Source organism: Macaca mulatta, chromosome 14, assembly GCF_049350105.2.
Source record: "Macaca mulatta isolate MMU2019108-1 chromosome 14, T2T-MMU8v2.0, whole genome shotgun sequence".
Classification (NCBI taxonomy): Eukaryota; Metazoa; Chordata; class Mammalia; order Primates; family Cercopithecidae; genus Macaca; species Macaca mulatta.
Genome location: NC_133419.1, coordinates 71,984,273 through 72,007,521, shown reverse-complemented (window position 1 = coordinate 72,007,521; position 23,249 = coordinate 71,984,273). Strand labels below are relative to the sequence as shown.

Here is a 23,249-nt window from a genome sequence, read left to right as displayed (position 1 = left end):
ATACTTCACTTTGAATTCTGTACCTGAAAGGAGCCATGAGTTCCAAGGTACAACTACTACAAACGGACTCCTGCCTGGCTTTCTAAGTCTTGTCAATGAAAATTTCCTGCTTTCTACTCCAGTAGTTATAAATCCCTAACTGACTCCGAATCCTCATCAGCTGACACAAGTCAAAAAATTCAGATTTAGAAAGGGAAATAATGGCTTGTAGTTTTATCGATTTGTTTCCAATACATAACAACGATGACATTCTTTAACCATCTTCTAAGTTTAGTTCTCGAGGTCCAGGTTAGGGTACCACTAACAAAGCTTCCACCTTACCCGTGAACACAGCTGGTAGCAACTAAATGGAAAACGCTATGAAGACTACATCTACGTCTAACTACCTAACGTCCATGCCGCACCGACCTCCCATAGGGAATTCTTAATAATGGGAGACTGAAACATTCAGGGAGGGTGAGGTAGTAGAAAAATTTTTAGACTGTCAAAGATCCGGCATTGACTAATCCTACCTGTTACTCCGGGCCTCGATTTCCCCTATCTACAAAACTGAGGTAAGGTAGGGGGATTGACTCAATTTCTAAAGTCCTTATGGCTACAGTAATCCAGAAACTCAATCTTTCTCATCTGGCTTTACACTGAACACGTGGGAAAATAAAAGAACCTTTTGCTCCACCGAACCGACTCCTATTCTCAGATATTATCTTAAAAATCTCACAAACTTCAGACTCACCCTAATCCTCGGGGTGCCCATTTTCCTTATGGAGAAGCCAAGGCAAAATAAAGCCCAGTCCCACACGACGGTCAAGGAAGTGCGGGCAGACAGTATTCAGGGTCTCAAGGCGCTGACTCCGGAAAGGCCAGCCCACCGTGGGGTCCTTACACCACCGAATGAATGAGTACAACCAGACTCTCGTGGGCAGCAACCGGAGACCTCCAAGCCTAGACCCCACTGATGTTCATTTTCTCCCAGGGCCTCCAAAGCCGGACCTCCCGGGCTCCGGGTCCTGGGCCCCGCCCCTCTCTCAGGCCAGAAGGTGCGCGCCGCTGCGCGAGACTTCGGCGCGGAGAGGCCCTGGGACGCCCCGCGCGTCCGCCCGCCCGGAAGAGAGTAGAAGCCTGCCGGTCTCGGCCGCTGCAGCTCGGGCTCCCGACTTACCGCGGTTCGGTGGGGAAGGCGAAGTGTCAGGAGTCCCGGCCCAGGCCCGTCTGCCACCCGCCGCTCACAGAGCAGCGCGCGGCCCCCCACGAAACCGTCGCCGCCGCCGCTACCACCACTACTACCGACCGCCGCTTCGGGCGCAGCGCGCAGAAGGCCCGACTGCGTCACACGCCGCCGGGCGTCAGAGGCTCGTTGCGGGCGCTCCGCCCTCGCCGTCCGCACATTGGTGGTTGCTGCCGCCACTCTGGGTCGACCCTGTTATTCATTGGGCAACGCGTCTTTTGAATCCGAACGTGGGGGCGGTCTTCGGGGGGGGGAAGGGGCGAGAGGGAAGAGGAGGGGCACAAGGAGTTCGGGGAGGCACAGGGGTGGGGCGGTGAGAGGGCCGTGGAGTCCCGCCCCTCGCCGCCGCGGTTGGCGGGAGCGTGTCGTGACGTCACACAGGGCCTCTCGATGTGGGCTTGTGAATGGCTAGATTGGGAAGCACCGGCGGGGTGTCGGGAAGAGTGGTGACGCAACACAGAGACTCCGCCCCCTTCTTGGAGTGCAGCGACTTGGGCTGAGGGAGCTCGGGCCAATCAGAGGGACGGCCCCAGAATGGTATGGTAACTATTCGACCCCTTCCTTGCCCCGATCCGCGGGCGCTGCTGGGAAGGCTTCCTAGTCTGTCTGCCCGCACTTCCTGCCCAGACCACGTGCGGAGCCTGAGGGCCCTCTTGGGAGGTCTGTCTGTCCAAAGAGTTTGCCCGAGGCTGCTTCAGGGCCCTAGATGCTGACCCTATTCTCTCCTGACCCATGCTTGCCCCAGCGCATTCTTTCCCTCCTTGAATTTCTAGGATAGACATTAGGAGCATTAGAGATGCCCTAAGGGCCTGGCCCACCAAAAGGCCTGGTACAAATGAGGTTTGTTGGAACGTCTTTCCCGGTTGCACTTGGAGAACCCTTACCTTTTTTTTTTTTTTTTTTAATTTTAAGATGGAGTCTCGCGTTGTCGCCTAGGCTGGAGTCCGTTGGCGCAATCTTGGCTCACTGCAACCTCCGCCTCCCGGGTTCAAGCGGTTCTCCTGCCTTAGCCTCCCAAGTAGCTGGGATAACAGGCGCCCGCCACCAGGCCGAGCTAATTTTTGTATTTCTAGTAGAGACGGGGGTTTCACCGTTTTGGTCAGGCTGGTCTCGAACTCCTGACCTCAAGTGATCCACCCGCCTCGGCCTCCCAAAGTGCTGGGATTACAGGCGTGAGCCACCTCCCCCGTGAACTCCTACTTTTTTTTTTTTTTTTAAGATGGAGTCTTGCCCTGCCCCCTCTGTCTTCCAGGCTGGAGTGCAGTGGCGCTATCTCGGCTCACTGCAATCTCCGCCTCCCAGGTACAAGAGATTCTCCTGCCTTACCCTCCCGAGTAGCTGGGATAACAGGCACTCCCCGTGGCGCGCGGCTAATCTTTGCATTTTTAGTAGAGATGGGTTTGGCCAGGTTGGCCAGGCTGGTCTCGGACTCCAGAACTCAAGTGATCCGCCCGCCTCGGCCTCCCACAGTGCTGGCCTTACAGGCGTGAGCCACTGCTCCCAGCCGAACCCCTACTTATTCTTAAAGGACAGGTATTTCAAATGTTCCCATCTTCTCAGTGATACATTTGCCAGGCTTTCCCAGCGAGTTGAGCTAATGCTTAGGCAGGCCTCTGTTGAAGTGTTGTCACTTTGTATCCTATTATTTACCCTCGGTTTTCTGTGCCTTGGGCTCTTGAAAGTCCTCCTGGGGCCTAGCCCAGAGCAGACCACTGATACTACAAGAGTGAAAGGTGGGCATTTTCTAGAAACTAGACCTCTTTAGTGACTGAGTGTCACAGCAGGAGCTGTGCTCAGAAAGCAAAGCATATACTGGCCAGACTGGTGGCTCACGCCTGTAATCCCAGCACTTTGGGAGGCTGAGGTGGGCAGATCACTTGAGGCCAGGAGTTCGAGACCAGCCTGGCCAACATGATGAAACCCTGTTTCTACTAAAAATAGAAAAATTAGGCCGGGCGCGGTGGCTCAAGCCTGTAATCCCAGCACTTTGGGAGGCCGAGACAGGCGGATCACGAGGTCAGGAGATCGAGACCATCCTGGCTAACACGGTGAAACCCCGTCTCTACTAAAAATACAAAAAACTAGGCCGGGCGCAGTGGCTCACGCCTGTAATCCCAGCACTTTGGGAGGCCGAGGCGGGCGGATCACGAGGTCAGGAGATCGAGACCATCCTGGCTAATCCGGTGAAACCCCGTCTCTACTAAAAACTACAAAAAACTGGCCGGGTGAGGTGGCGGGCGCCTGTAGTCCCAGCTACTCGGGAGGCTGAGGCCGGAGAATGGCGTGAACCCGGGAGGCGGAGCTTGCAGTGAGCTGAGATCCGGCCACTGCACTCCAGCCCGGGCGACAGAGCGAGACTCCGTCTCAAAAACAAACAAACAAACAAACAAAAAACTAGCCGGGCGAGGTGGCGGGCGCCTGTAGTCCCAGCTACTCCGGAGGCTGAGGCAGGAGAATGGCCTAAACCCGGGAGGCGGAGCTTGCAGTGAGCTGAGATCCGGCCACTGCACTCCAGCCCGGGCTACAGAGCAAGACTCCGTCTCAAAAACAAAAAAAACAAAAAAAAAAAATTAGCCGGGCGAGGTGGCGGGCGCCTGTAGTCCCAGCTACTCGGGAGGCTGAGGCAGGAGAATGGCATGAACCCGGGAGGCGGAGCTTGCAGTGAGCTGAGATCCGGTCACTGCACTCCAGCCTGGGCGGCAGAGCCAGACTCCGTCTCAAAAAAAAAAAAGAAAAAAAAGCCTGTAATCCCAGCTACTCGGAGGCTGAGGCAGGAGAATGGCGTGAACCCAAGAGGCGGAGCTTGCAGTGAGCCGAGATCGCGCCACTGCACCCCAGCCTGGGCGACACAGCGAGACGCCGTCTCAAAAAAAAAAAAAAAAAAAAAAAAAAAAAAAAAGAAAAATTAGCTAGGCATGATGGTGGGCACCTATAATCCCAGCTGCTTCTCGGGTTCCTGACGCATGAGAATCGCTTGAACCCGGGAGGCGGAGATTGCAGTGAGCAAGGATCCTGCCAGGCACTCCAGAGTGATCTCCAAAAAAAAAGAAAAAAACAAAACAAAAAAACCTCCACCACCATCTCTTTGTGGGACATCAATGCAAAATTGAAATGGGCTTTACCTCAAATGTAAACGTGTTTAAATACATCTGGGTTTTTGGTGATGGCAAGGGGTTAGAGGTAATTGATTTATTTGTTTAAAAAATGGGAGGCTGGGAATGGTGGCTCACGCCTGTAATCCCAGCACTTGGGAGTTCAAGGCAGGAGGATCACTTGAACCCAGGAGTTTGAGACCAGCTCGGACAACATAGTGAGTCCCCACCTATACAAAACATTAGCCAAGGCCAGGTGTGGTGGCACGTGCCTGTAGTCCCAGCTACTTGGGAGGCTGAAGTAGGAGGATCATTTGAGCCCAAGAGGTTAAAGCTGCAGTGAGCTGTGATTATAGCCACACCACTCCCGCCTGCGCAACAGAGGGAGACTCCGTCTGGGAAAAAGAAAAAAAAAGTGCTGCGTTGTAAAGATGGAATAAGATAGTGGATGAAAGAAACATGGTAGATTGTAGGTGCTCAGTAGATACTTGAAGGAAGAAAATCAATATACGGTTGGCCAAATCGTAAAGTTACTTTAAACATCTGACTGCAGCCATCTTCCCCCATCTCCTCCATCCAAAACACCCCTCCTTTACAACCACACTCCCTTGCCTTTGCTGGACTTTAGAAAGTCACAAACTCTCCCTAGATAGTTACAGTGTCTTCATAACTGCCCTCTAGAACCTTGAATTTCTTGCCCTTTAATCTCTAAGCCCAATTATTTTTAAGCCTCTCCTCTACTGACTTATTTTGGTATTCCCTAAGGCAAGGCACATAGTAGTTACACATTAGATAGTTGACGCACGAATGAGTGAAATATTTTCTTCAGTTGGGGATTAGTAGTAGAAGTGTTGGACTTTGAGTCAGAGAACCTGGTTTAAATCTGGATGCAGATTTAATTTAATTCTGTTTAATTAATTTAATTTAATTAAGAAATTTGGGCCAGGCAGGATGGCTCATGCCTGTAATCCCAGCATTTTGGGAGGCCAAGGCAGGCGGATCACGAGGTCAGAAGATCAAGACCAGCCTGGCTAACATGGTAAAACCCCGTCTCTACTAAAAATAGAAAAAATTAGCCAGGTGTGGTGGTGGACACCTGTAGTCCCAGCTACTCGGGAGGTTGAGGCAGGAGAATTGCTTGAACCTGGGAGGTGGAGGTGGCAGTGAACTGAGATCGAGCCATTGCACTCCAGCCTGGGCAACAAGAGTGAAAGTCTGTCTCCAAAAAAAAAAAAAAAGAAAAGAAAAGAGAGGAAAGAAAAGCAAAAAACGTGGGCAGATTTCCTAATCCCTCTGAACCTCAATTTTCTTTTGTATAAAATGGGGATAACAACCATATTTGCCTTACAGGGTCATAGTGAGAATTAAACGAGAGAATACATTTAAAGCACTTAGCATACTACCTGGCACACATACGGCCTCAATAAATGGTATTGTTTGCATTGTTTAAAAATGTTGCCGGCTGGGCGCGGTGGCTCAGGCCTGTAATCCCAGCACTTTGGGAGGCCGAGGTGGGTGGATCACGAGGTCAGGAGATTGAGACCATCCTGGCTAACATGGTGAAACCCTGTCTTTACTAATAAAATACAAAAAAATTAGCTGGGCACGGTGGCGGGCGCCTATAGTCCCAGCTACTCGGGAGGCTGAGGCAGGAGAATGGTGTGAACCCGGGAGGTGGAGCTTGCAGTGAGAGAGGTTGCACCACTGCACTCCAGCCCGGGCGACAGAGTGAGACTCCATCTCAAAAAAAAAAAAAAAAAAAAAAATGTTGCCGGGCACGGTGGCTCACTCCTGTAATCCCAGCACTTTGGGAGGCTGAGGTGGGCAGATCACCTGAGATCAGGAGTTCGAGACCAGCCTGGCCAACATAGTGAAACCCCATCTCTACTAAAAAAAAATAAAATAAAATTAGCAGGCATAGTGGCATGCGCCTGTAATCCCAGCTACTAGGGAGAGTGAGGCAGGAGAATCACTTGAACCTGGGAGGTGGAGGTTGCAGTGAGTCAAGATTGCGCCACCACACTCCCAGCCTCAGCCTGTGTGACAGAGGGAGACTCTGTCTCTAAATTAATAAATAAAAATGTTGAGTTCCCATTCTAAATATTCTAAGATATGGATTCTGATACTGAAAGAGGACTCAGAAATGTCTTCTTTCTTTTCTTTTTTTTTTTTTTTTTTTTTGCTATAAAATGGTTCTGAAAGAAATGTCTTGAATGAGTGAGCAAATGAGTACATTCAGTCCAAAGTACAAATAGGTGTGCAGGAAAATAGTACATACTTGTGGAAAGACTGGAGGAATACCTACTGGATGAGGAATACTGCAGGGAAGAATTTCCTGTGACTTTGGTGATTTCTAAAGATACATTGTTGGGTGCTTTGGTAGCCAAGTGGCCCATGGCTCATCATTCCCAGGATTCCTGGCTGGGGAAGGACATCTTTGTGAAGCCAGGGGTTCCTTCCCACGCTCCTACTCTGTCTAAATTCTGATAACACCTCTTTTAGGTATCATTATCTTCCTTCTTCCATTCTGAAGACAAGGAGTTTGATGCATGCTTACAAACCCTTTTGGAGCCAAGCCCTGTCTGGACATCATGAGCCCAAAGGTGTCCACAGCTCAACACTATTCTGGCCAAGGAAAGTCCAGCTTTGTCCTAGGAGCCCCAATCTCATACACATGACTTGAGAACTCACTGTATGCAGCTGTGAAGGATTGGTGGTTAGGGAGGAGACAGACCTGTAAGGAATGCAGAATTGTGGAAGGATGAGACTTCCTTCCAGAGAAGCAGCAAAGTTGGAGTCAGAGCTAAGCTTTAGTTGTAGATCTGCTACTTTTTATGTCTTGCCTAAGTTATTTAACTCTTCTCTGCCCCAATTCCTTGTCTATGACATGGGAGCAATACTTTGTATTTTGTTTTTTTTTTTTCAAGGTGGAGTCTCACTCTGTCACCCAGACTGGAGTGCAGTGGCGCAATCTTGGCTCACTGCAACCTCCGCCTCCCGGGTTCAAGCAATTCTCATTCCTCAGCCTCCCAAGTAGCTAGGATTACAGGCTTCTGCCACCACACCCGGCTAATTTTTGTATTTTTAGTAGAGATGGAGTTTCACCATGTTGGCCAGGCTGGTCTCAAGCTCCTGACGTTAAATATTCCACCTGCCTTGGCCTCCCAAAGTGTTGGGATTACGGGCCCGAGCCACTGTGTCCAGCCAATACTTTGGCTTTTAACCATAGCATTTAGTCTAATGCATTTAATGAATTTACTGCTATATTCATCTTTTTTTTTTAAGTCTCACTCTGTCGCCCAGACTGGAGTACAGTGGCGTGATCATGACTCACTGCAGCCTCCGCCTCCCAGATTCAAGTGATTCTCGTGTCTCAGCCTTCCTAGTAGCTGGGATTATAGGTGTGTGCCACCACACCTGGCTAATTTTTGCATTTTTAGTAGAAATAAGGTTTTATCATGTTGGCCAGGCTGGTCTCAAACTCCAGACCTCAGGTGACCCACCTGCCTCAGCCTCCCAAAGTGCTGGGATTACAGGCGTGAGCCACTATGCCCGGCCCATTTTTCCCACTATACCAGTGTGAAAGTTAAATTCTCTTTTCCTATTAGTATTATTTTAGTGATCTCCCTAGAAATTACCACATGCATTCTTCACTTACCAAAGTGTCATGCTAATAAATACCTTTACAGGAAGGATAGAGTTTCCTGAGATGGAGGCAGGAAGAGAAAACATTTCAAGCTAAATGAACAGGGAAGCAAGCAGATGAACAGGGGAAGATTTAATTCTTTTTTGAGTCAGAGTGAGGCTAGAGCAAGATGAGTGAGCTGGGGGTGGGTGGTGTAAAGCCATCCAGGAAGGATGTCTTGGTCATGAAAAAGATCTTTGAGAAGAACAAGAATAACTCCTCCTTAAACCAGGAAGAACACTGATTTTCCTGAGGCTTCCCAGGAAGCAGTGGCAGAGCTTGGTCTAAAGCTGGATGTCTTTAGCAGTCTGTGTCCCTGCCTCTATACCTACCCCAGCCATGCTTACTTTGTCTCCTTTCTCTTCCTCAATCTCTGCTTACCTGTCTAAATACTGCCCATTCTTCAGAACCCAGTTCTATTAAATCAATGCAACGAATATTTTTTCTTTTTCTTTTTGTATTTTTATTTTTAATTTGTATTTATTTATTTTTTTGAGGTGGAGTCTCATTCTATCGCCCAGGCTGGAGTGCAGTGGCGCAACCTTGGCTCACTGCAACCTCTGCCTCCTGGGTTCAAGTGATTCTCCTGCCTTAGCCTCCCAAGTAGCTGGGATTACAGGCACCCGCCACCAGGCCTGGCTAAATTTTGTATTTTTAGTAGAGATGTGGTTTTGCCATGTTGACCAGGCTGGTCTCGAACTCCTGACCTCAGGTGATCTGCTCACCTCAGCCTCCCAAAGTGCTGGGATTACAGGCGTGAGCCACGGCATCTGGCCCAAGAACTCCTTTTATTTCTTTTATCTTCCCTCATGTAAATCAAGGTAGACAAGGTCTTTCAAATTGACAGTGAAATAAAGAGATTCAGAGAGGGTCCATGACAGCCAAGGTCAGACAATACAGAAAAAGCTCAGGACAAGTTCAGACTGTAGCTGACATGTCTAATCATAATGACCATCATGTATTGAGTACCTTCTACATGCCTGGCACACTGCTAAATTACCTTTAATACAACAACCCTATGATGTGGATATTCCTTTTTTTTTTTTTTTTTTTTTGAGACAGGGTCTTGCTCTGTCACTCAGGCTATTGTGGAGTGGTATGATCTCAGTTGACTGCAACCTCTGTCTCCAGAGTTCAAGCAATCCTCCCACCTCAGTTTCCTGAGTAGCTGGGAGTACAAGTATGTGCCACCACACGCGGCTAATTTTTTGTATCTTTTGGTAGAGACGGATTCACCATGTTGCCTAGGCTGGTCTTGAATTCCTGGGCTCAAGTGATCCTCCTGCCTTGGTCTCCTAAATTGCTGTAAACCACCACACCCAGTGTGGATATTCCTAAATCAGTTTTACAGGCTGGGCACAGTGGCTTATGCCTGTAATACTTTGGGAGGCCAAGGAAGGAGGATCGCTTGAGCCTATGAGTTCAAGAACAGCCTAGACAAGACAGTGAAGACAGTGAGACCTTTTTTTTTTTTGAGACACAGTCTTGCTCTGTCGCAGCGGTGCGATCTCGGCTCACTGTAACCTCTGTCTCCTGGGTTCAGGTGATTCTCCTGCCTCAGCCTCCCGAGTAGCTGGGACTACAGGCACACACCACCACGTCCAGCTAATTTTTATATTTTTAGTAGAGACAGGGTTTCATCATGTTGGCCAGGATGGACTCAATCTCTTGACCTTGTGATCCACCCACCTTGGCCTCCCAAAATGCTGGGATTACAGGCCTGAGCCACTGTGCGCGGCAAGAGCTTGTTTTAAATAAATAAAATCATTTTAAAGACAAGGAAACAGAGGCTCAGGGCTGTATGGTGAATTGCCCATCTTTCCCAAATCACCAGAAAATTAAAGAATTAATCTAAATTAGAGCACCTCAAGGTTTGGGCATTGGGGGTAGTCTAGAGGCAGGAAAAGGGGACCCAGCTCAGGGAATGGTACTTAGGGCCAAGAGAACAGACAAGGTGTCAAGAAAGGGAACAATGGCCGGGAGCAGACACCCCTGGTTGGAGCTAGAGGAAGAGGATGACGTGAAACCCCAAGGCAGAAAACCTGAATCTAGTTGCCAAAATTGGAGGGAGGTGGTTCTTTTTGTAAAGTTTTACTAGTCCATTTGTCCTGGCACCTTAAAGAACAGGATAGGGGAGAATTCAAAATCAAGAAAAGTAGTTTTTAGAATAAGACACTCTGAGTGTGCACTCTCTCCAGACTTCAGAGCCCCTCAGAGTGTCTGAGGTATCTCTGGGTCCTCCAGCATTGCTCCACATGAGGCCTGTCAAAGAGAGGGCCTAGGCTGGGTGAATGAACCAAAGTGAACGCACGAAAAAGAGCTCTGGCAAATTAACCACCAAATGCTAAGTGGCATTAACAGCATATAGTGGATTATGGGAATTATCTCAGGTACCAGACTTGAGTCCTGGTTCTAGCATTTATTAGCTGTGTAAGTAGGTAACTTGGTTTCCCTGTTTTCCATTGGTAAAATGAGGATATTAAATCGTATCTACCGGCGGGGGCCCTCACCTGTAATCCCAGCACTTTGGGAGGCCAAGGCGGGTGGATCACCTGAGGTCAGGAATTTGTGACCAGTCTGACCAATGTGGTGAAACCCCGTGTCTACTAAAAGTACAAAAATTAGCTGGGCATGGTGGTGCCGCCTGTAGTCCCAGCTACCTGGGAGGCTGAGATAGGAGAATCGCTTGAACCCGGGAGGTGGAGGTTGCAGTGAGCCGAGATTGTGGCACTGCACTCCAGCCTGGGTGACAGAGTGAGACTCTGTCTCAAAAAAAAAAAAAAAGAAAAAGACAAGACCAGGCACGGTGGCTAACGCCTGTAATTCCAACACTCGGAAGCCGAGGTGGGGGCAGATCACGAGGTCAGGTCACCAGCCTGGCCAAGAAGGCAAAACCCCATCTCTACTAAAAACTACAAAAATTAGCCGGGCGCGGTAGCAGGCGCCTGTAATCCCAGCTACTCGGGAGGCTGAGGCAGGAGAATCGCTTGAACCCTGGAGGCGGAGGATGCGGTGAGCCGAGATCGTATCTATTTTCACAGGTTTGTTTTTTGTTGTTGTTGTTGTTGTTTTAGACGGAGTTTCGCTCTTGTCGCCCAGGCTTGAGTGCAGTGGCGCGATCTCGGCTCCCTGCAACCTCCGCCTCCCGGGTTCAGGTTCAAGCGATTCTCCTGCCTCACCCTCCCAAGTAGCTGGGATTACAGGCGCCCGCCACCGCGCCCGGCTAATTTTTGTATTTTCAGTAGAGACGGGGTTTCGCCATGTTGGCCAGGCTGGTGTCAAACCCCTGACCCTAGGTGATCCGCCCGCCTCGGCCTCCTAAAGTGCTGGGATTACAGGCGTGAGCCACCCGGCCCTCACAGGGGTTTTATGAGGATTAAATAAATGAGATAACATAAAAAGTAAGAGTGCCTGGGACATACTGCGTGCTCAGAATGTGTTATTGCTAAGGATTTAAGTGGAAAAGTGCGATGTTAGCTGTGACTAGCTTAGAGGTCCTCCACCCGCTGCAGATGCTCTGACTACCCCCGTGCCCTTGCAGGAGAGATGCTTGGTCTCTTCACCCTCCTTTCCCGTTGGGGTAGATGGTCTTTGCAAAGGGAGCCAGGGGTCCCCCTCAAGTTCTTTTATGGGTCAGTCATGGTCAGGGTAGGGAGGGAACTCTGGCAGTTGGTTTTTGGGGATCAGTCCTCTCATTGTGGAGAGACCTAAGGCTGGTGGCCGGAGATCCTCTTTCTGCGCTGTACACAGGACAGGGCGCCCTCTCCTGAACAAAGGCGGGAACAGCACTAGGCCAGACTTTCTGGGATGTGCCTTACCGGCTCTCATTGCCTGCAAAGGTGCTATGACCATTGCTGAAATGTCCCCAACCATCCTGGCGAGCAAAGTTTGGGGGAGGGGCGCTAAGGCTGGGAGGAAACTGGCTTAATGTTTCAGAAGGGCGAGGCTGGATTATTCGGTTAGAATGGAGGTGCGGGGCAGGAGAGACGGGCGGATGAGAAAGAAATCCGGCCCCTGTTGAATTAATTTTGTGTTCTTTCAACAGGTGATGGAACGCAGCTGAGCGGTAAGGCGACAAGGTGGCTTATCTAACATGCTAAACTCAGGTATCCAGAGCTCTTACGGCTGCCCGCACGCAGCCGAAATTAATGGGGGCAGTCCCGGGCTATAAAGCATAGTTTGAGGATACACCAGATTGAGGGGCAGAGCCACGGGTCGGGGTCTCCAGAAGCGGGGAGGAGCCACCGGAGGATCTAGGCGCAGTTTCCTCTCTAAGTTCCGCCCCGAGAGCGCCGGCCCCGCCCCCGCCGTTCGCGCTCTGACCAGCCCGCAGAGTCAGCCCCCGACCCCGGGCCGCCCGGGCCCCAGGGTTCCGCCGGCAATCTGGCCACCACCGCGTGGGTGAGTATGGGCATGGGTGTGCTGGGCTGCCGGGCAGCCCCACTCAGGGGAGCTTGGCCGCGCGGTCCGGCCTCTGCAGGGCCGGGCCCCACGCTCTGGGAGTCCTGGTGCCTGCCCTGCTATCGCACACACTCTGTTTCCCAGGAACTGCTGCTGTCTGGACTTGCCGAGCTGGCCCCCTTCTTCTCCCTCCCCAGCATGGGGCCGGGTGTGCAGGGGTTGAGCTTTCCCTTCTTTATTCCACGGGGCCTCCTGGTCAGGAGCCCTAGGTGGGGAGGATGGGGCCCCAGGGTTGGAACCCCATAGACTAGTTTTGAATGGCAGCTCTGCCATTTATTAGCCTTGGCCTTGAGTGTTTTGAACCTCCCTGAGCCTCAGTTTCCTCATCTGTAAAATGGAAATATACAGGCTGTAGCACCTACCTCATAGAATTATGGTGAGGATTAAAAGAGACAATGTGTATCAAGTACAGAGCAGGGAGCCTAGTATTCCGTAGGCACTCAGTAAATGTGGGTTCAGACTCCAGGCTGAGAACATCTCTAGGGACTTTGGAGCTGAGGTAGCTCCAAAGAAAGCGATTTTCAGCTAAGTAGTACCTGTGAGGAATGTAGAGCTGTCTGCAGACTGAACAATTGCCCTTCAGCTCCACCGTGAGGTGTGGAGTAGAATGACCAAGTTGAAGGACCTTAGAGGTAATCTAAACCCTGTGATTCCCATGTTGCCGAACTGTGGAAACAGATCTAGAGTGGTTAAGTGGCTTGCCAAAGGTCACACAGCTAAATGGGAGGCCAGGCATACCTCCAAGAATTGGAATGGACTGTCCCTTGAACCTCCTCATCAACTCCTGATTTGGGCAGTGCCTCTTCATTCCCTGAAGATCTAGTTTTCAATTTGGGAATCCTAGTGGTTCCTCAGAGATCTAGAGCTGCAAGCTTCAGGGATGGATGTTGGGAGGGAAGACTAGTGCTACTGCAACTTCAGAGTCTAGTTTTGGGCTGAGTGAGGAAGATGTTCCCCATCTAGGGCCTTAAGGGACTCAGAGTCCATTTAGGGATGATCCAGGGAATTTTTTTTTTTTTTTTTTTTTTTTTTTTCTGGGAGGGTCACCAGAGCCACTTCCAGCTCCCTGGGGAGATCCCTGATGCTCCTAAAAGGGAGATAGGAACTTGAGCAATTGGAGCAGGCTGCCTGATCAGGCCTGGCAGCTGGGGGAAAATGGGTGAGGATGTGGAGGCGTAGCCACCTGGCTCGTTCTGTAATGCTAGGATGCCAACCTAACTGAGATCAAGGTTCTTTTTGAGGGTGGGACTAAAGGGAGAGTCTTGTGGGTGGGGCCCGGAAGAGTTGGGACTTGATTTGACAAGGCCTTTGAGCCCAGAAGGGTATATTCGTTATGTGTCTGGAGCCAGCCCTAGCTTGGCAACAAGCAGCCAGCGTTCCAGGGATGGCTTCTCTCCAACTCAGCATAGGGCTTTGAGGAAGAACCTTTCTCTCTCTCTGAGTATCTTGGTTTCTCTATCTTTACAGTGGGAATAGGGCTAACTGCCTCATCTATGTAGAATTTGGTTTTTCCTTTTTTTCCTCCTGTGAACAGGCGCCTCTTCTGCCTCTCTCACTCCAGTCCTAACCTGACCTTTCTGTCTCAAGCTCAGACCCAGAGAGGAAGGGGTCAAGGAAGGCCAGAGTTGCAGTGTGTAACTCTTTGTGGGTCCCACATGTATCTGTTATGTGATCCTGAGAAGATTCCTGCCCCAACTTTCCCTTCTGTACACTGTGGGGAGCTGAGCTAGGATTGTTGGTATACACTTATTTGTTATAGTTCCTGACCTTAGCTACCCTTATCTAAGGGGGAAATCACAGTCCCCAGGAACCCTCATCTGTTCACAGGAGGGTGGTGTGGACAGCCCCCTGGGCACTGGGGAGCCTCCAGAAGCTGACCAAGCAGCTCTCTCCAGCAAACAGCAAGCCCAGGCTAGCACCAGACCTGATTCTGCAAAGCCTTTCATTCTCGGGGCACGTGAGAGAGCAGGTTGGGACAAGCAGAGGGCTCGGGGTTCTGTCCGCTTCCATGGAATCCCTGCCGCTGTGGACTGCGGTGCAGGCACACAGAGCACACAGAGCCTGGGAAGGGACTGAAGGTGCGGGAGGGCCCTGGGCCAGTGGGGAAGCAATGAGAGCTGATGAGAGGCCTTGAAGCCTGGAGGCTGGGCCTGAGGCTCAAAGGCCTGGGGGAGGAGATGGGCCATTCCATCCACTGGTAGGTTTTAGGGTTGGTTCTTGAAATAAGTAGAGACACTTAAAGCAACTTCTCTAGTCCTAGGCCTGTCAAGCTAGGCAGAGAGGAGTGAGGAGAAGCTCTCCCAATCCATTCAAGCTTTATCCTAGCACAGATTTGGTTCATTGTCTTCCCGCTGAAATTGAGGTGGAATGTTGTCTTTCAATTCTGAGTCAGTCTTCCTCATCCAGGGCAGGAGCTATCCAAGTTTAGGCAACTTCCTTCTCATACTCCCCACCCCATGGCACACAGCTAATTTTAGGACTGAGCACAAGGGCTGACTTCATCACTGAGTCCCAGCCTTGCTGCCTGGGGCCCTGACAGCATGCCACTCCATCCCCAGGTCTGACAAGATGTACCAGGTCCCACTGCCACTGGATCGGGATGGGACCCTGGTACGGCTCCGCTTCACCGTGGTGGCCCTGGTCACAGTCTGCTGTCCACTTGTCGCCTTCCTCTTCTGCATCCTCTGGTCCCTGCTCTTCCACTTCAAGGAGACAACGGCCACACACTGTGGGGTAGGGCATGGGGACACTGATACCTCATATTCAGGCCGATCTGGATCTTCTTTAGATCTTGAATATCTTTTAACAAGATTAGCCAGCTCTCCGTTGGGGCCCATCAAACATATGGGGCTGCTGGGGGGCTGCCTGCAAATTGAAATCTCAAGGGTTAGTCTCCCTCCGCCTTCTGTGAGGTTCTGGAGGCTGGAGTCACTGAAGTGTAATATAGAGTCAGTAAATGAATTATAACAGAGTTTGACACATGTCCCACCCCATTTACTTTGATATCCTAGAGAAAGGAGTCTCACATCTTTCTTCCTGCCCCACGCCCCATATCCCTGTCCAGAGGGCAGACCTAGAATCAAATCCTTACTTCATAGAAGAGCAGATTCTGGAACCCCAGGGTTTTCTGAGAAGTGGAGAGAGAACAGGATTGGGCTAGCGAGTATTTTGGGCCTCTTAATGTACCACTATGGGCTTCTGCCTGTCTGTAGGAATGTAATTCAGTATACGTGTGTGTGATTGTGAGGGTCATGACTGTTTGAGTGGGTTGTATGTGAGAGAGACTATATCTGTGCCTGTCTGTATGGAGATCTGATTATGTAAATGTGTATGTGTCTTGGGGTGAGTCCCATGGCCTCTAAGGTTCCATAGATGTCTGTGTACCCTCTGGACAGGGATATGGGGCGCTGGGCCGGGAAGAAAGATGTAAGACTACTTTCTCTAGGATATCAAAGTAAATGGGGTGGGACATGTGTCAAACTCTGTTATACTCGTAATTCATTTACTGACTCTTTATTACCTGAGACAGAGACCCAGCCTCAGTTTCCTCATGTCTGAAATATAATGGATTAGCTGGGCATGGGGGTGTGCACCTGTAGTCCTAGCTCCTTGGGAGCCTGAGGTGGGAGGATTGCTTGAGCCTAGAAGTCTGAGGCTGCAGCGAGCTATGGTTGTCTGACTGTACTTCAGCCTGGTGACAGTGAGACTCCCATCTCCAAAAAATAAAATAGGGTTGATAATTCCTGTCCTGCTCCTTCCCAGGTCTAGTGTAGAGCTCTAGGTAAGGAAGGATGGGAAGGTAGTTTAGGGAGGATGATGAAGTGTGAGGAGCAGAAGAAGGAGGAGGCGGAAGAGACTGTCAGGTTGGAAGGCAGGGCAGGAAATGAACTTAGCCTAGGGAGAGGCAGGTTCTGCATATGCATCTTTGGGGTCCCTCAGAGTTCTGAAGGCCCCAGCCAGCTGGATCTCCCCTTCATGTAAAGAGCATCTGCTTCAGAGAAATGACTAGGATTAGCAGTGTGGTCTAGCTGCGAGTATGGGGTGGAACCTCACTTCTTTTTTTTATGTGACTGGAGTTTCTGCTCCTCCTGATTTGTCAGTGGGTAGACATGGGTGTTGAGGTATGGACACCCAATCTGATGAGACCCGGGGCTGGGAGCTATTAGAAAGAACTGAAAGAAAAGGGCGAACAGGTAATCTGAAGGGAAGGATTACCCTTTCCTGACCTAGTGCTTATCTCAGATAATGCATCAGATGTTCCTGTTACGCTAGCCACTCCTGATCATCCTGCAAAACCCTGCCCAGCTAGCTCTAAAATGTCTTCCCTATCCTACTTGTGGCTAACTTAATCACTGTCTCCTCTGGGTGCCCACAGTTCCCTGTGTTATCTATCACATAATATTTGTATCTGTCTTCCCCACCAGATGGGAATCTCCTTGAGGGTGGGCACTGCATTTGAGTGAGAAAGTATTTGGGGTTTTTTTTTGTTTGTTTTAGAGGCAGGGTCTCATTCTGTCGCCCAGGCCAGAGTGCAGTGGCATATCATAGCTCACTGCAGCCTCAAACTCCTGGGATCAAGCAGTCTTCCTAACCTCAGCCTCCTGAGTAGCTAGGACTACAGGTGTGAGCCACCACACCCAGCTTAATTAAAAAAAAAATTGTGGAGATGGGGTCTCGCCATGTTGCCTAGGCTGGAGTGCAGTGGCATGATCATAGCTCACTGCAGCCTCAACCACCAGGGCACAAGTAATCCTCCTGCCTCAGCCTCCTGAGTAGCTAGAACAATAGGTATGCACAACCATGCCCAGCTAATTTTTGTGTATGTGTGTGGAGATGGGGTCTCACACTGTTGCCCAGGCTGGTCTTGAACTACTGACCTCCAGCAATCCTCCCAAAGCACTGAGATTATAGGCATGAGCCACTGTGCCTGGCCAGAAAGTGTTGGTTGAATAAATGATTAGGACTCTCTAGCCCAGTGCCCTGGGGAAAGGAAGGGATGGTATAAGTCAATCATAGTCCAAGCAAAATTATAGTATTTGTATGGCATATGGAGTTAAACAGTCTAGGCTGTTTGCTCTGCCCCTTGTGGCTGACTCCAAGGGCTAATGGCATCAATAGCCTTGGTTTATTAGCTAGGTTACTGCATACCTTGCATGCCTATTACCTGTTCTTGGTATACCAGTTAGGGAATTAAGACATAGATAGTTGCTGGAGTACTTGGTCCCTCTGGAGCAGTACTAGGTCTGTGACCCTGAGGGTATGTTGTCCCCACTCCCTGAGACTAGGGTGTTGGTTCCACCTTGGAATTTTTATATTTGCTCTGCATTTCCTACTCAGAGTATCTCAGAAATGGCCAGCCCTAGGAATAAAAGAAGCAAGCTAGTCCATCATATCTATAATTGATTACTTTGCCTCTGCTCACAGATCCCCAGTGATGGGGAGCTTCCTTCCTCCCCAGGTAGCCTGTTCTAAGGAAGCTTAATAACTAATAATTAGCCTTTTTCTTTTCTTTTCTTTTCTTTTTTTTTTTTTTTTTTTACTGAGACAGAGTCTCACCCTGTTGCCCAGGCTTGAGTGCAGTGGCATGATTTTGGCTCACTGCAGCCTCCGCCTCTTGGGTTCAAGTGATTCTCCTGTCTCAGCCTCCCGAGTAGCTGGGATTACAGGCACCCGCCACCACACCTGGCTATTTTTGTATTTTTGGTATTGATGGGGTTTCACCATGTTGGCCAGGCTGGTCTCAAACTCCTGACCTCAGGTGATCCACCTGCCTTGGCCTCCCAAAGTGCTAGGATTAAAGGCGCGAGCCACTGTGCTCAGCCTCTTTTTTTTTTTTTTTTTTTTTTTTGAGACGGAGTCTTGCTGTGTCGCCCAGGCTGGAATGCAGTGGCCGGATCTCAGCTCATTGCAAGCTCCGCCTCCCGGGTTTTTACGCCATTCTCCTGCCTCAGCCTCCCGAGTAGCTGGGACTACAGGCGCCCACCACCTCGCCCGGCTAGTTTTTTGTATTTTTTAGTAGAGACGGGGTTTCACCGTGTTAGCCAGGATGGTCTCGAACTCCTGACGTCGTGATCCGCCCGTCTCGGCCTCCCAAAGTGCTGGGATTACAGGCTTGAGCCACCGCGCCCGGCCCTTTCTTTTTTTAAATAGAGATAGGGTCTCACTATGTTGCCCAGGCTGGTCTTGAACTCCTGAGCTCAAGTGATCCTCCTGCCTCAGCCTTCCAGAGTGCTAGGATTACAGGCTTGAGCCACTGTGCCTAGCCCAAGCTTTTTCTTTCTTTCTTTCTTTCTTTCTTTCTTTCTTTCTTTCTTTCTTTCTTTCTTTCTTTCTTTCTTTCTTTCTTTCTTTCTTTCTTTTTTTTTTTTTTTGAGGCAGGGTCTTGCTCTGTTGCCCAGGCTGGAGTGCAGTGGCACGATCTCAGCTCACTGCAACCTCTGCCTCCTGGGTTCAAACCATTCTTATGCCTCAGCCTCCAGAGTAGCTGAGATTACAGGTATGCACCACCACACCTGGCTCATTTTTTGTATTTTTAGTAAAGACGGGGTTTCACTATCTTGGCCAGGCTGAGGCTTTTACTTATAGTGAGTATGTACCTACTTTCCCGTGAGTCTCTGCCTTGGCCCTGGCTCTTCTTTGATAGCTGTAGAACTATTCTCTCCTCATGGCTTCAGGTCAGCCCTGCAGAGACAAGAAGACAGTAATGAGGGGCCTCGAGTCTATCTTCTTTTTTTTTTTTTTTCTCCAGACGGAGTCTTGCTCTGTCACCCAGGCTGGAGTGCAATGGCGCGATCTCGGCTCACTGCAACCTTCTCCTCCCAGGTTCAAGAGATTCTCCTGTTTCAGGCTCCCGAGTAGCTGGGATTACAAGTGCATGCCACCATGCCTGGCTAACTTTTTGTATTTTAGTAGAGACAGGGTTTCACTGTGTTACCCAGGCTGGTCTTGAACTCCTGAGCTCAGGCAATCCAGTTCCTTCAGGCAACCTTCCCAGGACATGGTTTCTAGGCTCTTCCCTATCCTGAATGTACCCTTGAGCTTGACCCAGTTCGTCACTATTCTCTGCCGGGCCTTGATTTGGGTGTAGGACTCTAGGTGGCCTGGGCAGTAGAGACAAAAGCAGGACTATTAATTCTTTTTTTTTTTTTTTTTTTGAGACAGAGTCTCGCTCTGTCGCCCAGGCTGGAGTGCAGTGGCCGGATCTCAGCTCACTGCAAGCTCCACCTCCCGGGTTTACGCCATTCTCCTGCCTCAGCCTCCCGAGTAGTTGAGACTACAGGCGCCCGCCACCTCGTCCGGCTAGTTTTTTTTGTATTTTTTAGTAGAGACGGGGTTTCACCGGGTTAGCCAGGATGGTCTCGATCTCCTGACCTTGTGATCCGCCCGTCTCGGCCTCCCAAAGTGCCGGGATTACAGGCTTGAGCCACCGCGCCCAGCCTCAGGACTATTCATTCTTATTCCTTTCTGTTAGACCTCTGTTGATGCAGTCTGAGCTGCCATTAGCTGTTTCTGCACAGGTGCAGGCTGAACATTTCTATCTCATATTTAGGCTTGTCGAGATCTCTTTTGTATCCTGCTTCTATTATCATAGGATTTAGCCATTTCTCCAGTGAGGCCCAACAGGCCTTCTCAGTCCTGCTCTAACAGAAAAGGGCCAGATCCCTCTTTGCTTTCTCTCTTTACCTTATTGGAAACCTGCCTGCATCCCTGGACATAACTCTCGGAAAGGTCCCTGCCCCCATCACTGGCAAAGAAGCTACTGCCAGCTGACCTCAGCCACTATCACATCTTACCTTTGCACAGTGTTCTAGGATTTATGACATATGCTTGTTGATCCTGGGAAGGATGTGTGCCTGGGCAGGCGTGGAGAATTGAGTACTGTGGGCGGGAGGGCAGGCCCTGAGGAACAGGGGGTGGGACCCTCCAGTCTTAGAATAGTCCCAGTCTGGCTACAACCTTCAACCCAAGACCCAGATTCTTCAGCACCGAGTGTGAGTGTTGCTTCGTGAGGCCCCCACCCCGACCCCATTCCTGGGTCTCCTTAGTGGAGGGAAGTATGAGTCCCAAGGGGAGATAGGGTCCTAGGCCTTTTAATATTAAGCCATCTCCGTCTGCCCCAGCTTGATCCAGAGGGAAGCCCAGCTTGAGGGGTCAAAGTGGTTGGGCAGTGGAGTTGTGAGGGGGAGTTGTCTACCAGGAGGGGGAAGGGATTGGAAGAAGCTCAGTTCCCTGGGTCTGGGTCTGATCTGGACAGAGGCCTCCTGGGTCTGGCCCAGGACTTCAGGCTGAAGCTCAGCAGAGAAGGTTTCCATGACCCTCAGATTCCCCCAAATCTTGGATTGGGTGACATTGTGTCTCCTCAGATAGGGAGGAGATGTAGGTCTGGGCCTCCACAGGGACCTGGTATTTTAGGTTCAGGGTACCACTGGCCTGAGGCTTGGATCATTCAGAGCCTGGGGGTGGGATGGCTGGCAGCCTGTGTCCCCATTGAAATAGGTTCTGGGGCACTCCCTCTGTTCCTAGTTGAACTTGGGTAAGGAGCAGGAATGTGGTCAGACAGGGTCAGTAGGAGGGCTTTGGCCTTTCTGAGCCAACGGCCGTTTGTTAGCTGGCCTGAAAGAAGTCTTGACTTAGAACCTGAAGCTGTCAGGTGGCAAGAGGCCTTAATCCTGGTGTTTGATCCTGGCATAGTTCTGGGCCTCAGTCTCCCCTTCTGTGGAATGGGAATAATAACCTTTCTACCTCTGACCCTTCTCCTGAGTGGCTATGAGGGTTGTGAGAGTGAAGTGGGCCACCAGAGCTCCCTGTCCAAGCCACCGGGAGCCTCTCTTCTGTAGGCTCTTCAAGAGGTGGACCTAGAGTATCAGGGTGCCAAGGGGATTCCTAAGCTCTGACCCTGCCTGTCTCTGCTGCTCCTGTCCCATCTCCCTCTGTTTCTTCTCCTCTGCACTGTCTTCCTTTTTCCCTTAGGCCTTTTCTACCCTTTCTGCTCTGGCTTTTCCTTATACTCTAAGGAGCCATCTCTGGAAAAGGCCCCACTTTCCTAGGCCCAGGTATCCCACCAGGCCCCAAGTTGTATCCCTCGTGCTGCTTAGGCCACGCCCTACAGGATGTTCTCTGCGGCCTCCCAGCCTTTGGACCCCGATGGGACCTTGTTCCGGCTTCGCTTCACGGCCATGGTCTGGTGGGTCATCACTTTTCCTGTGTTCGGCTTCTTCTTCTGCATCATCTGGTCCCTGGTGTTCCACTTTGAGTACACAGTGGCCACTGACTGTGGGGTGAGTGCCAGCTCCCCAGCCCCTGGGTCAGGACCAGGTCAGGAGGTGGCAGTTAGGGTAGAATTAGATAGTGGAGAGCAAGTGGAGGGTCAGAGAGAGGGAAAAGGACAAGGGGATGGGGAAGGGTAGGTAAGTCAGAGTCAGAGAGAATTCATGGGGGGAGACTCAGACAGAATAGAATCACAGTCCTCCCTGAGTTGGAAGATGATGATAGAAATACAAGGGAGATGCTGGGCGCAGTGGCTCACACCTGTAATCTCAGCACCTTGGGAGGGCGAAGCCAGTGGATCGCTTGAGTTCAGTTCGAGACCAGCCTGGGCAACATGGTGAAACCCCATCTGTATAAAAAAATGCAAAAAAATTAGCTGGGTGCCCTGGCATGCCCCTGTAGTCCCAGCTACTTGGGAGGCTAAGGCAGGAGAATTGCTTGAGGCTGGGAAGTGGATGTTTCAGTGAGCTGAGATCACGCCATTACAGTCCAGCCTGGGTGACAGCAGTAAAACCCTGTCTCAAAAACGAAACAAAATAAAAAAAAAACAGCAGGCTCTACACCGTGGCTCATGCCTATAATCCCAGCACTTTGGGAGGCCAAGGCAGGAGGATCACCTGAGGTCAGGAGTTTGAGACCAGTGTGGCCAACATGGTGAAACCCTGTCTCTACTAAAAAAATACAAAAAAATTAGCTGGGCATGGTGATGTGTGCCTGTAATCCCAGCTACTCAGGAGGCTTGAGGCAAGAGAATTGCTTGAACCCTGGAGGCGGAGGTTGCAGTGAGCCGAGATTGTGCCAAAAAAACAAAAAACAATAACAGTGCAAGGGAGTGGGGGGTTAGAGGGAGGTGATGGGGGAAGGGAAGGGTTTGGAGTGGGCAGGAGAGATCATGAGAGGAAGGAGACAGATTGGAAAGGAAGCCAGGACTGAGGAGGTAAAGTGAGACCAGAAGATGGGAGATGTAACAAGTAGCTTTGGCCCAGACTCAGGGACTGACCTTGGAGGATCCATCCTCAGCTCTGATCTGGATCCTCAAGCTTTGTTTTTCCGACTGGCAGCCCCGGGCCCCACAATCTGTGTCCACACAGGATCTGCCAGCCAGAAACCTGGATGGACTTCTGTCTCCCAGAATCAGTCCACTAGGCCTTTCCTGGGGGCCCAGGGATAAAGGTTCTGTGCTAGGGGCATGGAATTAGATATGGACTTGCCCTTAACATCTCATTGTTACGAGAGTCAGTCCTTAGACACAGACTGTCACAACACAGTGACCTGGGGTTCCTATTATGATAAAAAAGAGTACAGTGACTGTGGGGCTCAGAGGAGGCACTTCACCCAGCTTGGAAATTGGGGATCACTTTCTTCTTGGAGGAGGGGACATTGTTGCTCTGTGGTAAAGAAGGCTTTTTGTGAATGCCAGGCTGACAACTTTTGATATTATCCAGAGGGCAATTTTTATCAAGAGCTTTGGAAGGATTTTAGGCAGGAAAGGGACATGATCAGATTTGTGCTTTATGTA

General features: G+C 50.4%; 2 protein-coding genes and 1 long non-coding RNA gene across 38 annotated transcripts in view; 1 reads left to right on the top strand and 2 right to left on the bottom strand.

Moving 5' to 3' along the window:
• Positions 1-1,315, bottom strand: part of NUP98 (nucleoporin 98 and 96 precursor) — a 129,402-nt gene extending 128,087 nt beyond the window's left edge. For all 9 annotated transcript variants that reach the window (XR_013404059.1, XR_013404060.1, XM_015115071.3 and 6 more), the window contains exon 1: positions 1,160-1,315. The gene's annotated coding sequence lies outside the window, so the exon portion shown is untranslated. The remainder of the gene's footprint in view (positions 1-1,159) is intronic.
• The window catches only part of PGAP2 (post-GPI attachment to proteins 2), a 29,815-nt gene continuing 7,675 nt past the window's right edge, over positions 1,110-23,249 (top strand). For 4 of the 28 annotated variants that reach the window (XR_013403308.1, XM_077961219.1, XM_077961212.1 and 1 more), the window contains exons 1-3: positions 1,684-1,762; positions 12,048-12,108; positions 15,022-15,196. Coding sequence is in view for 26 of the 28 variants with exons in the window: in XM_077961219.1 (XP_077817345.1) it covers positions 15,032-15,196 (165 nt within the window). In the remaining 2 variants the exon portion in view is untranslated. 28 annotated transcript variants of the gene reach the window in all.
• On the bottom strand, positions 18,596-21,656 carry LOC144334340 (uncharacterized). The gene is made up of 2 exons (XR_013404084.1): positions 19,803-21,656; positions 18,596-18,626 (listed from the first exon to the last, which is right to left on the bottom strand). It is a non-coding gene; the product is annotated as an uncharacterized LOC144334340 (long non-coding RNA).